Here is a 12,429-nt window from a genome sequence, read left to right on the forward strand (position 1 = left end):
CGGTAAATAAATAATTTAAATAAATAAATAGATAAATAAATAAATAGATAGATAAACAAACAAACTTAAAAAGTTAAACTAGGTCTTTTCATTTTAGTTATATCATTCTTTTTAGGCTTTCTCTGCCTTTCTAAGGAATATTCCTTTTGCTCAAGTAATAATTTTCAAGTATTGCAATCCTGCTAGAGTATACAGTAGTCCCATGGCTATGTGATGAGATAATTTATAATTATGGGCCCTGTCTTAAACTTTTTGCAGTTTAAAGGTAGCAATAGTGTGTTTTGTTTGATGGTTTGTTTTTTGAAGCCTCGGTATGTGCTGGGCTCTTGGCTAAAAGTTTTACCCAATTCCTTTGATTTCTCCTCACTACAATCCTGTGAGTGTCATTCTCATGTAGTGTTTGAAAGAAATAGGCAGAGAGAGGTAAGGAACAGTGGGCCAATGCTGGAGTTAGTGGTGGTTCTGGGGCCGGGCCAGGTCCTCTGATTTCAAAGTCTTTGAGCTCTTTACTGTAACCCTTTTTCTGTTTCAGTGCTTGGGGGTAAAGACAAACAAATATGTAAACGCGGATATCAGACACTCAGAGAACGCCCCTATGCAGACAAAGCAAATCTGTAAAAAAAAAAAAAAATTCCAGCATAGTTTTTGTGATAGTTTTGAAAAACTTTTGAAACAAAGGATATTTATACATAAGTATATAAGGCATTTAGAATATGTATAAACATATTAGACACACCAACTGAAGACCTGCTCTTGGTAATGTTTTATGAAGCACTTGAACAACATAAACTTGAATTTGTTTGTGTGTTCTAGATTTCAAAGGCTTTGTGTGTGAAAATGGTATTTGGCCTGATTACTTCAGCTTAAGAATATTTTTTAATGTGTAGAGTCTCTGTGGCTAGAAAGATGGCAAGGCAGGAAAGGGGATTTATTATTCTACCTAGGAAAGTGAGCAGCATTAAGAAAAATAACGCGAAGAATCTTATATAATTTTTTATTTTTTTTGAAAGAAAAATCCTAGAATCAGATGTAACCTACTTTATCCTTGTCCAGCAGCCTAATCTTTTTCCATTTTCCATGAACTGAATTTCAGAGCAGAATTACAACTGTAGCTGGATCAGATGAGGACTGTAATGTGTACCAGGTACAGTTCCCCCATGAACACACTACCAGTGTAACCTCCGCTTCTGCAAGGCTTGAGCATAAGTGGTCAGAAATTCTCAATCCTATTCAAACTGAATCACAAAGAGAAAGACCTTAAGTCATACAAATATATTCTCTTTTGATTGTGTAAAATACAGGAGATCAAAGGGCATCAAAATTTACACTGGGCAGAATGAATCTCAAAATTAGAATTCTCCTAGATCTGGAATTATAGACACTAGCAAGAGAAAGTCCTATGTCGATTTTTTGTATATATGTATGTATTGTAATTCATTGGAAACACTGTATCTTGTTTTCTTAAGGAGTTTATTAAAAAAAAACCCACATAGTGTGTTGTAGATACATTTTATCTAGAATATCTAAATTCTAAAATTCTACTAATTTCAGATATAGTAAAATAAATTCAAATGGATCATTTTTACCTTCATTGATGTTTTTACCAAGCTCTAAATAAATAAATGTTTCCTGTCTTGATTAGTGTGAATGACTGGTAAGAAACCAACTTTACATTTATGTATGTATTTACTCATAGTTGTCCATTAATCTTTTAAACAGCTTAATTGGGGTATAGTTGAGATACAGCAGATTGCATATATTTTAAGTATACAGTTTGATGAGTTTTGAGATGGACACCTATGCAGCTATCACTACATTTGAGATTATGAACATAAGCCTTCCTCCCGGATTCCTTCTGAACCTTTGCCTAGGCAGCCACTGGTCTGCTGTTATTATAGTTTAACTCATAGTTTCTAGAATTTTATTAAATGTAATCATAAAATTTGTATTCTGTTTTTGGGCCTGGCCTCTTTTATTCTGTATAATTATTTTTAGATTCATCTATGTTTAGTATGTATTTATCATTCACTTTTTATTGTTGAGTAATATTCCACTTGCATAAATATACCGCAGTTTGATTATTCATTCACTTATTGATGGACATTTGGGTTGTGTCCAGTTTTGAGCTGTTACAAACAAAGCTGCTATGAATTTTGTTTACTAATCTCTGTGTGGATAAATGCTTACAATTCTCTCTTGAGGAAATGCCTGGGAGTGGAATGACTAGATCATATGGTCGGTATATGTTTAACTCTCAAAGAAACTGACAAATACTTTCCAAAATGGTTGTATCATTTTATGTTCCCAACAGTAGTGTTTGAGTTCCAGTTTCTATGCATTCTTACTGATACTTCACATGGGCAGTCTTTGAAGTTTAGTCATTATGATTGGGATATAATGGTATCTCAGTGTGGTTTTATTTTGCATTTCCATGATGATTAATGATGTTGAGCATATTGTGTCCCTTCTCTAATTTTCCTTGTTACTCTGCCTAGAGGTTTACCAATTATATTGATCTGCTTAAGGAACCAGCTTTTCGTTTCATTGATTTTTCTCTGTTGTTTTCACTTATATTTCATTGATTTCTTTTTAGTTCTTATTGTTTTAATCTTCTACTTACTTTGTGTTTAATTATCTCTTCTTTTCTCATTACTAAAGTAGAAGCTAAGATCATTGACCCAAGAGCTTTTCTTTTTTCTAATATAGGTATTAGTACTATAAATCTCACCTAAGCACTCCTTTAGCAGAATCCCACAAAAAATAGTATGCAGTATTCTTATTTTCATTACGTTCAAAATACTTCCTAATTTCTTTTTTGTTTTCCTTCGTTGACCCATTTGTTATATAGACATGTGTAATTTAGTTTCCAAATATTTGGGAGTTTTTGGTCATAAGTGCATTTTGGTCATTGATTCTCATTTAATTCCATTGTGGTTAGATAAGATACTTTGTATGACTTGAGTCATTTCAAATTATTAAGACTTTAATGGCTCAGAATATGACCTATCTTGGTAAATGCTCCATGTGTATTTGACAAGGATGCAAATTATGTTGCTGTTGAGTGGAGGGGTCTATACACATTTATTAAAGTTGGTCGGTAGTGTTATTCAAGTCTTGTATATTCTTACTGGTTTTCTGTCTCCTTGTTGTGTTAGTTACTGAGAGGGGGATATTGCAATTTATGGCTATAATTTTGAATTTGTTTATTTCTTCATGCTATTCTATTAATTTTTTTGCTTCATGTATTTTGTAGTTCTGTTAATAAGTGCATAAATGTCTAAGATTTTTATGTATTCTTGATGAATTAACTTTAATCTTGTTATGAAATGACTTGAATCATCCCTGCTAATATTCTTTGCTTTGACATCTATTTTGTCTTGATATTAATACGTCAGCTTTCTTTATATTTGTACTATCTAAACACTAATATTTATTTATAACTTGCATGTCTTTTTATTTTTAAAACTATGTCTTTATATTTAAAGTTTTGTTGTAGTTGTTGTTGTTGTCATTGTTGGCAGCATACACTTGCATCTTGTTGTTTTACAATCTCTGCCTTTTAATTGGGCTATTTAGATCACTTACTTTTTTTTTAGATCATTTACTTTTAATATGATTATTTATGTGGTTAAGCTTAAATACATTATCTTCTTTGTTTTCTATTTGTCCCGTTTATGATTTCGTTTTCCATTTTTTGATTCATTGAATATATTTCATGATTCCATTTAGTATCCTTTATGACTTAACAAAAACTCTGTGTTTTTTGTTTTTTTACACTTTGTGGTGGTTATAGGCTTTATGTGTTTATCTTTTTTAGTCACAGTTTAGCTTTCAGTGATACTGTATCAGTGCACAATATGATAAAAATCTTTTAGTAGAACTCTTTCATGTCTCTTCCCCTAACCTTTGTACTCTGTTGTCATACATTTTACTTTTCCGTGTGCTATAAATTCCACATTATATTATTATTATTTTAAGCAATTATCTTAAAATTTATTTTCTTTATTTTATATTTGAGAGAGAGACAGAGAGACAGAGTGCGAGCAGGGGAGGAACAGAGAGAGAAGGAGACACAGAATCTGAAGCAGGCTCCAGGCTCTGAGCTGTCAGCACAGAGCCTGACGTGGGGCTCAAACTCACAAACTGCAAGATCATGACCTGAGCTGAAGATGGATGCTTAACCAACTGAGCCACCCAGGCGCCCTAAGCAATTATCTTTTACAAAGATTTGAAAATAAAATTTCACATATATGAACTTATAATATAAATACCATTTTTGTTTCCTTAATTCTTTGGTATGGACCCATATTTCCATCCTTGTATCTTTCTGCCTAATAGATTTCTTGTAACATTTCTTGTAGTGGGAGTTTGATCTTTTGCATTTATGAAAACATCTTGTCATCTGTGATTTTTAAATTTATTTTTGAGAGAGAGAGACAGAGAGAGAGAGCAGAGGGAAGGGGCAGAGAGACACAGCATGAGTGGGGGAGGGCAGAGAGAGAGGGCAACACGGAACCTGAAGCAGGTTCGAGGCTCTGAGCTGTCTGCACAGAGTCCCAAAGGGGGTTCAAACTCCTGAACCACCGATCATGACCTGAGTCTGACCTTAAAAGACTGAACCATCCAGAGACTCCTCATCTGCATTTTTAAAGATACTTTTGTTGGCTATAGAATACTAGGTTAACAGGTTTTGTCTTTCAATCCTTTAAAGATGTTGCTCACTCTCTTCTCATCTGCATTGTTTCCCATGAGAAATGTGTTTTTTAAATCTTTGTTTCTCTGTACACCATGAGTTGGTGTTTTTTTGGGGTGGGGTGGGCTTGTTTGTTTGTTTGTTTGCCTCTGTTTAAGAGCTTCTCTATGTCACTGGATTTGAGCTATTATATTACAACATGACACATACTATGGAGTTTTCTTGGTTAAGTTGCTTGTGCTTGGGATTACTTCAGTTTCTTGGATCTGCATGGGTAGTTTTCATGAAATTTGGACAATTCTTAAGCATTATTTCTTCTAGTATTCTTTCTGTTCCTACTTTTTATCTATATTTCCCAGAGACTCCAATTTTACACTTTGTTCATTTCCATAACTTTTCTTTTTGTATTTCAATTTTGGATAGTTTCTATTGCTATCTCTTCCAGTTTCCTAATTTTATTTTGTAATGTCTAATTTGCTTATAATCCCATCTAAAGCATTTTTAATTTTACACTTTTTTTTCTCACCTTTAGGATTTTTATCTTGGTCTTTTTATATCTTACATGTCTCTACTTAACTTTCGAACATGTGGAATACTGTTATAATTACAGTCTTAATGTTCTTGTTTGTTGACTCTTAGTTCTTAGTTTCCACTGACTGAATTATCTACTCATTATGGGCCATACACTGGTACTTCTTTGCATGGCTGGTAAGTTTTTCATTGGGTTCTAAAACTTACATTTTGGGGTGCTGGATATTTTGGTATTTTTTTAAACATTTTTTTCTTGGAAGCAGTTACAGTATTCAGAAATAGTGTGACCCTCTTGGGTTTTGTTCTTACAATTTATTAGGCAAGACTGGAGCAGTGCATAATCTAGGACAAATTATTCACTAGTTTCAAGACAAGACCTTCTGCACTCAACTGAATATCCTACAGAGTACTAAGCTCTTCAATCTGGATTGTGGAAACAGACACTATTTGCAGACTTACGTTTGTTCCAGGCACTGTTATTTCTGATTCTTTTGAATGTTCTTTTCGCCCAGTCTTAGGTAGTTCCTTCACACACATGCTGAATAATCAAGGAGTACAGATCTGCAGATCTCTCGAGCTCTCTGCGTAGCTCTCGTCTCATGGTGCTCTGCCCTTGATATCCTAGATGCCCCATTCACCCCAAGTTCTCAGCTCTCTACCCACTTAGGCTGAGCCCCACCTGGGTTCTCCTTCCTCATACCATAACCTAAAAACTCTCAAGTTGGGAAGCAGGGGCAATCATAGACCTCACTTTATTATTTTCCACCTCTCAGGGATCACTGTCCTTCACTGCCAGAGTGAAAATTCTATAATTTCAGTTTTGTAATTACAATTCTGTAATTGAGCATCTCGAAAATCAGTTTCATGTATTTTATGTCTTTTCAAGTAAACGGGTAAATGTAACCCATATTACTCTATCTTTTCCCACTGTGAAAGTCTGATGATCTATCCGTTAATTTTTATTTTAAAAACATTTAAAAATATTTATTTAATTATTTTGAATAGATAATACATTCACATGTTTATAAACATTCTTGCTCCTACATCTATCCCCTGCCACTCTATATTTCTCATCACAACCAGTATTATTTACTGGATGTCCTTCCAGAGATACTTTATACTCATCTAAGCAGATACAACTATATCATTTTTTTCCCTTCCTTTCTTATACAAATGACTGTGCACTACATACAGTGTGTTTACTTAATTTTTAAAATTCACCTAATTTTTAAAAATCAGCTAACATACTTTAATGATCATGCTATATTAAAAAGACCTTCCTTGTTATATTTTTTAAACATCTGCCCATTATTCCATTATGCACATATATATATATTTATATATAAATATCTGGACTTCTGGAATTATACATCTTGGTTTGCTAAAAAGAGTAAAAGTACACAAACTTATTTACTTTCTCATGCCTGGAAGTTAAAAGTTCACATTAAGTTGTGTCCTAACCTGAAACTTTAACTCATATTCCATACCAGTCCAAGCTCAATGATTTAGGGCCTGATAAAATAAAAGTTAGAGAACAGTATCAATCCTACTGAGAAATTACAGATCTATCATAAAATATTAATATATTCCAGGCTACAGATAAAACTTGCTAGGGATATGTCATTATTAGGACAGTATTTGGAGAGGAACTGTTGAAAAGCTTCACAGGATAAATGATTTTAAACAAGAAATGGAAAGGAGGTAAGGGATGGTTTTGACACAAAGAAAGATGGTGTACCAAGGCCCTGTGGTAGGAGGGAGCATGGTAACAAGAAATGGAAGAAGGCCAGTGCTACTGAAGCTGGAACGTGGGGAGAGGATACACACAGAGGACCCAGTGCAGTGCCTACACAGAGCAGGCGCTATACATTCCCACTGGCAACATATTAGGGTAACACAAGAAATTATTGATAAATCAGTATTTGGTCTTCCTCTGTGGTCACCACAACCCTTCCTATTTCAAGCCCAGAGCAAGCCAGGACAGCATCCTCGGTGATTTGGGGACTTAGAAAGAAGTAGCTGCTAAAAGATAAGAGCTCCTTGTATTTTTAAGAGAATCTAAGCAGCCTGAAGAGATCACACACGATGTCCCAGAGAGAGAAGAGAGAGCCAGAATCTGTCAAGTTCTGGAGTAATAGAGGCACCCTCCTGCACTGTGACGGTGCCTTAGGAGATGACAGGACCTCCAGTGTGGAACACATAGGGCAGTTATACCCCATGAGTTGGGATTTGCATGAAATGAACAGAACTGCTGATTTGAAGGAACCAAGTGGCTTGGACAGTACGGTGTCATGGCTTGACATCATGAATGGACAATTATAATCCGAAGAACAACTCTGACAATTTGGCTTAAATAAGACTCTAGAACCATTGCCCTCCCTGAAAACCGGGAAACTTCCATGAAAAGAGAGAATGAATTTCCTACTAGTTTTGTGAAGGGGGCCGAGGGTAGGAGTTACATGGCTCTGAAAAAAATGTAATATTGTGATCTATTACATTCCACTGAGTTTATGGATGGGAACTCATACCCCACCACACAAATACGAGTTAACTAATGTGAGATGTTGCACTGAGGGCAAGAGAAGAAAGTTGACTCTGCTCCTTTCACATATTAAAGATAAAAGATTTTCATGTGTCAACATTATTTTCACCTCTGAAGAACTGAAGAAGGGAAGTTCATTATTTCAGCATGTTCTTATGCTCTCTGTTTTCCTTGTTAAATATAATGCTAATTACTTGAAACTCTCCACACTGGTCCTATTTTTCACAATCTCTCATTTGTTTATGTTTATGTTCCTTGATTTCTTACAAAACATTCTTGCTGGTTTTGTTCCTCTGGTATGTTAACACACTGTAGACATGTTCTAATGTGGTTTTATCTCCATGTAACTTTTAACATAATAATGTACTTTATGAGTGTTACTCATAATATCACAAATCAGGTCTTAAGTTTTGCTATTTAAAAAAAAAAACACCTGTTGGGTGCTTGAATGGCTTAGTAGATTAAGCTTTCAGCTCTTGATTTTGGTTCAGGTCATGATCTCATGGTTCCTGAGTTCAAGCCCCATGTTGGGCTCTGCCCTAGCAGTGCAGAGCCTGCTTGGGATTCTCTCTCTCTCTCTCTCTGCTCCTTCCCTGGACGTGTGCATGCCCCCCCAACTCTTTCTCTCTCTCAAAATAAACAAATACTTAAAAAAAACACAGAAAACACCTGTCATCCTTGGGATATCTTTTGAAATTAACATAACCATGAAGCAACATGTTCTTGTGGCACATTCTTTATTCTTCAGGTTATAAAAATAGAACTTTTGAATGCTTAATGGAAATCAATTTTCTATTTTATGTTAAGGTTATTGAACCAAGTAATAAATATGTTTCTTTTTTACCTATGGTAGACTAGTTTACTATTCTACATCCATTTTTGTATTCCACAATTTGCTGAGTTTAAATTTATGAGGCTATAACACAAAAGTATACTTGAACCATTCTTTATTTGGCACCAATGAAAAAAGCCCCCATGTTTTCACTTGCAAATGCATATTTCAAAGTCTACAGTTGGTTGTTTTCACTAAACTAGTTTGTAGTTCTTAATGCTTCAGGCCTCACCTTCTGCTTCTTTTTAAAAATTTTTTTTTATTATAAAAAGCTTTTTTTAAATGCTTATTTCTTATTGAGATAGAGAGAGAGAGACAGAGCATGAGCAGGCAAGGGACAGAGAAAAAGGGAGACACAAAATCTGAAGCAGGCTCCAGGCTCTGACCTTTCAGCACAGAGTCTGATGCAGGGTTTGAACTCATAAACCTCAAGATCGTGGCCTGAGCCAAGTTGGATGCCCAACTGACTGAGCCACCCAGGTGCCCCGTCACCCTCTGATTCTAAAGAGTTGTTGATCTTCCTGTTAATCTCCATTTCACATATTGACTCTCTCCTCATATATGAAAAATATGGTGGAGTTTTAATAGACTTTTTCCATAAATATTTTTGCCTACTTTCTCCTATTTCCAGAAAAAATGGTATTATTTTAAGTTTTAATACCTCTCATGTGTCCTTTGGGGGTCTATAATTTTAAAAAATCCATTACATTGGAAGATAAACATGCATAAAAAGTTATTTTTTAAAAATCACTGACAATTAAAACTTAGGTCCAGAAATTGAAAGGAATTCTTCCATTTGGCCTCAGAAAATAAATTGGCTCTCAATTTCCATTCATTTCCATGACTGCAGTGAGAATTCTGGACATGTGGATTGCAATGTGAATTTGATCAGAAATGAAATGGCACAATTTCCCTCAGGACTCAGTGAGGCCAAGTCAATCAACACAGAAATGAACCACATAATTTTCAATTATGTAACTCAAAATTTTTAGTGGGCCTATGACTCAACAATTACAGAACAATTACAGTGGAAATATAATTATTTTCAGCTAGAATTCAGTTGTTGAGTAAAATGATATTGCAGATTAAAACATAATATTTTTTCTAACCGTTTTGTTCTTTTAAGTATTAAATCATTACTTCGTTAGGATTTTGAAAAGAGTCATTAAATAACTACTGATAAGTTCATCTCTATAATGTATCTTTAAAAAATTATTTTTTTATATAATCTCCTTACCTTCATTTGTATGATGAGGACCACAAGGATGAGGGAGGAATGTCACCTTTCTGTTACACAGGGAGGTGGTCACTCTAGGGACAAAAAATGAAGTAGATCCTGGGCTGGGAGAAAGAGGTCCTCTTGGAAAGAGCAGGATGCAGAAATTTGGAAGGAAAATTTGACTCCAGTCATAGAAAGCAATGCTTTCTCCTAACTCACGCACCTTGGGACTATGTATGTATAATGGCAGGAATGGTTCTGATACGTGCAAGCTGAAAGAATTGTGTAAGTCAAGAAGTTCAACACTTAGTGCCCAGGCCTACGTTAGCAGAGTGCAGAAAGCTGAAGTTTCCTCTCTGTGCTCTGCTGTCTGAGGAAGCCCTCCAGGACCAGTGACTGACTGGTTCTATGCCTTAGCATCGTTGCATTTCTTACTGCTTCCATTAGGCTGAGCTAGACTGCAGGACTTAAACAAAAAAAAAAAATTTTTTTTTTTTAAACAGGAACAAATGGCAGCAGCAGCAGCAAAAAGAGCAACAGATTTTCTGCTTTTCTTTTTGGGAGGCAATAGTTATTTGGACTATGTCTTAGGAGTGAAGTCTTCTTTTCCTTACCAAGTAGAAGATAGACTCTGAAAGTAACACAACAAACAAAATGAGGATTTGTTACATTTGAATATTAAATGGCATTGGACCTTAGGCTGAACTGTACTGATCATGGTTTCTTGTATCCATGCCCTTGTGCGGTACATTGCCATTGACTTAGCCGGCCACGTGACTTGGTTTAGCTAACATCAACAAATGTGGTGCAAAAAGAGGCCTTGTTCACGGGGCTTGACCACTTTCCTACACCTTCGAGAAGCCTGCTACCACATGAAGGAGGCTGACCAGCCTGGTGGAGACACACGACCCAACTGACAATCAGCACCAACTACTAGATATGTAAGAGAGACCTCCTTCGACTGCCCAGCTCTAGGTGAGTCATCAGATGGCTACTGTCACATGGGTGACCCCAGACATAGGGTGACCAATTCTTCTGTTTTGCTTGAGACTGATGGGTTTGTGGGATGCTGGACTGTCAGTGTTAACACCGGCAAAGTCCCTGGCAAACCAAGAGAAGTGTTCATCCCTGTTAGGTGAGACCTGCAGAAGAACCAGTTAGTGGAACTTAGCCTCAATTTTTGAACTTCAGCATTATGACTCAACAGAATGTTTGTTGTTTTAAGCAGCTAAATTCTGGGAAGGTTTGTTAAATAACTGATAACAGATCTCATCTTGAATTTCAAGCTCTTAAAGAGGACATATTTGCATTTCTATTAAGCTGCTGGTAATGACAATAATCCTTGATAGAGGAAGGATTTCAGTTAATTTTCTAATTTCTAAGGTTAACATAGGCTGTTTTTTTTGGATTATTTTTTCAAGTTATCTCCACGAGAGCCTTCGGGTATATTACAATACATAACTGGATTTCAGAGCTGCTCATAATGACAGAAAATCCTTTCCTCAAAAAAATTCTATATTTCTAGATTTACAAACGCAAGTGTTAATGTTTAGGAAAGCATTAGTAGAAAAAGAATAAGGGCCAACTAGTTATCCAAGAGCAGGTGGCAGAATTATGACTTTTCTAGCTTTTTGGATAAAATGAGGAAGACAAAATTATAAATCATAGTACAAATTTTGTACTATTTTGTGCCACAACTTATAATTTTGTTTTTATCACAAACATAAACACATAGAATACAGCATAATGGTTTAAAAGGTTTTTATAAAACTGAATGTACTTTGGCTGCTTTCTTCACATTTAGAATAGTAGACTCCCCTGTGAAAGGAAATAGAGTTGATGAAAAAAAAAATCTTGTGTATGTCAGTACAAATTATATAGGCCATTAAACTGGACTACAGCCCTAAAAAGAGTGTGATGGCCTTGCTTTGGTGTTCCAACTAAGTTGGTAGTTCTGAAGTTGCTCCAAATACCGCTGCCTCAGTATCTTCAGCAGGTGCCACTGATCTAACAAGATGAAACTGAAAACGATGTCAAAAGGCTACATCAACAACTGTCTCACTGGGTGTAGCAGGAGAATAGCTAAATATTTTTATAGTCTTAGCCTTTTGTGACCAAGATGCTGTATCCCTCAGCTACTCTTCTGTGGCCCAAAATGGTGTGTGTGTGTGTGTGTGTGTGTGTTTATGTAGACCAAATGGAAAACCTCCAAGAATGAGCACCAGAGTGATTGGTCTAAACTATTATTCCTCACTCCTACAGTGAACAGGTGGATGGATTCATTGTGTCGGTAAGAGCTGCTATTTCCAGGTCACCTTATCCTTGAAATAGATGCACACTAAACCATATACTAGGACCACTTGCACTCTACTCCTCAAAATGCAGAATATATCTGGGGCCCTCCAGTGAAATCTCTTCAAAGGTGTCTGGGGACAAATAAAGCATAAATGTGATGGCTTATTTTCTTAAGTCACTTCCTGCCCATTTCTCTCCTTGAACAATGTGGGGGATTGGAGACCTGGATCAGGGTACAGTTTTGGATTTTTAGATTCCAAAATATGTCCTCAGTAAACTTACCCTGTAATTCTTATTGGATTCATTCATTTCTCATT

General features: G+C 35.7%; 1 protein-coding gene across 1 annotated transcript in view; it reads right to left on the minus strand.

Moving 5' to 3' along the window:
• The window catches only part of GALNTL6 (polypeptide N-acetylgalactosaminyltransferase like 6), a 1,147,170-nt gene that overhangs the window by 122,177 nt on the left and 1,012,564 nt on the right, over positions 1–12,429 (minus strand). The window contains exon 12 of the mRNA XM_077779662.1: positions 9,578–9,595. Within this exon, the coding sequence (XP_077635788.1) occupies positions 9,578–9,595 (18 nt within the window). The remainder of the gene's footprint in view (positions 1–9,577; positions 9,596–12,429) is intronic.

The sequence above is a fragment of the Crocuta crocuta genome, unplaced genomic scaffold (assembly GCF_008692635.1).
Source record: "Crocuta crocuta isolate KB4526 unplaced genomic scaffold, BGI_CrCroc_1.0 scaffold158, whole genome shotgun sequence".
In the NCBI taxonomy this organism is placed as follows: domain Eukaryota; kingdom Metazoa; phylum Chordata; class Mammalia; order Carnivora; family Hyaenidae; genus Crocuta; species Crocuta crocuta.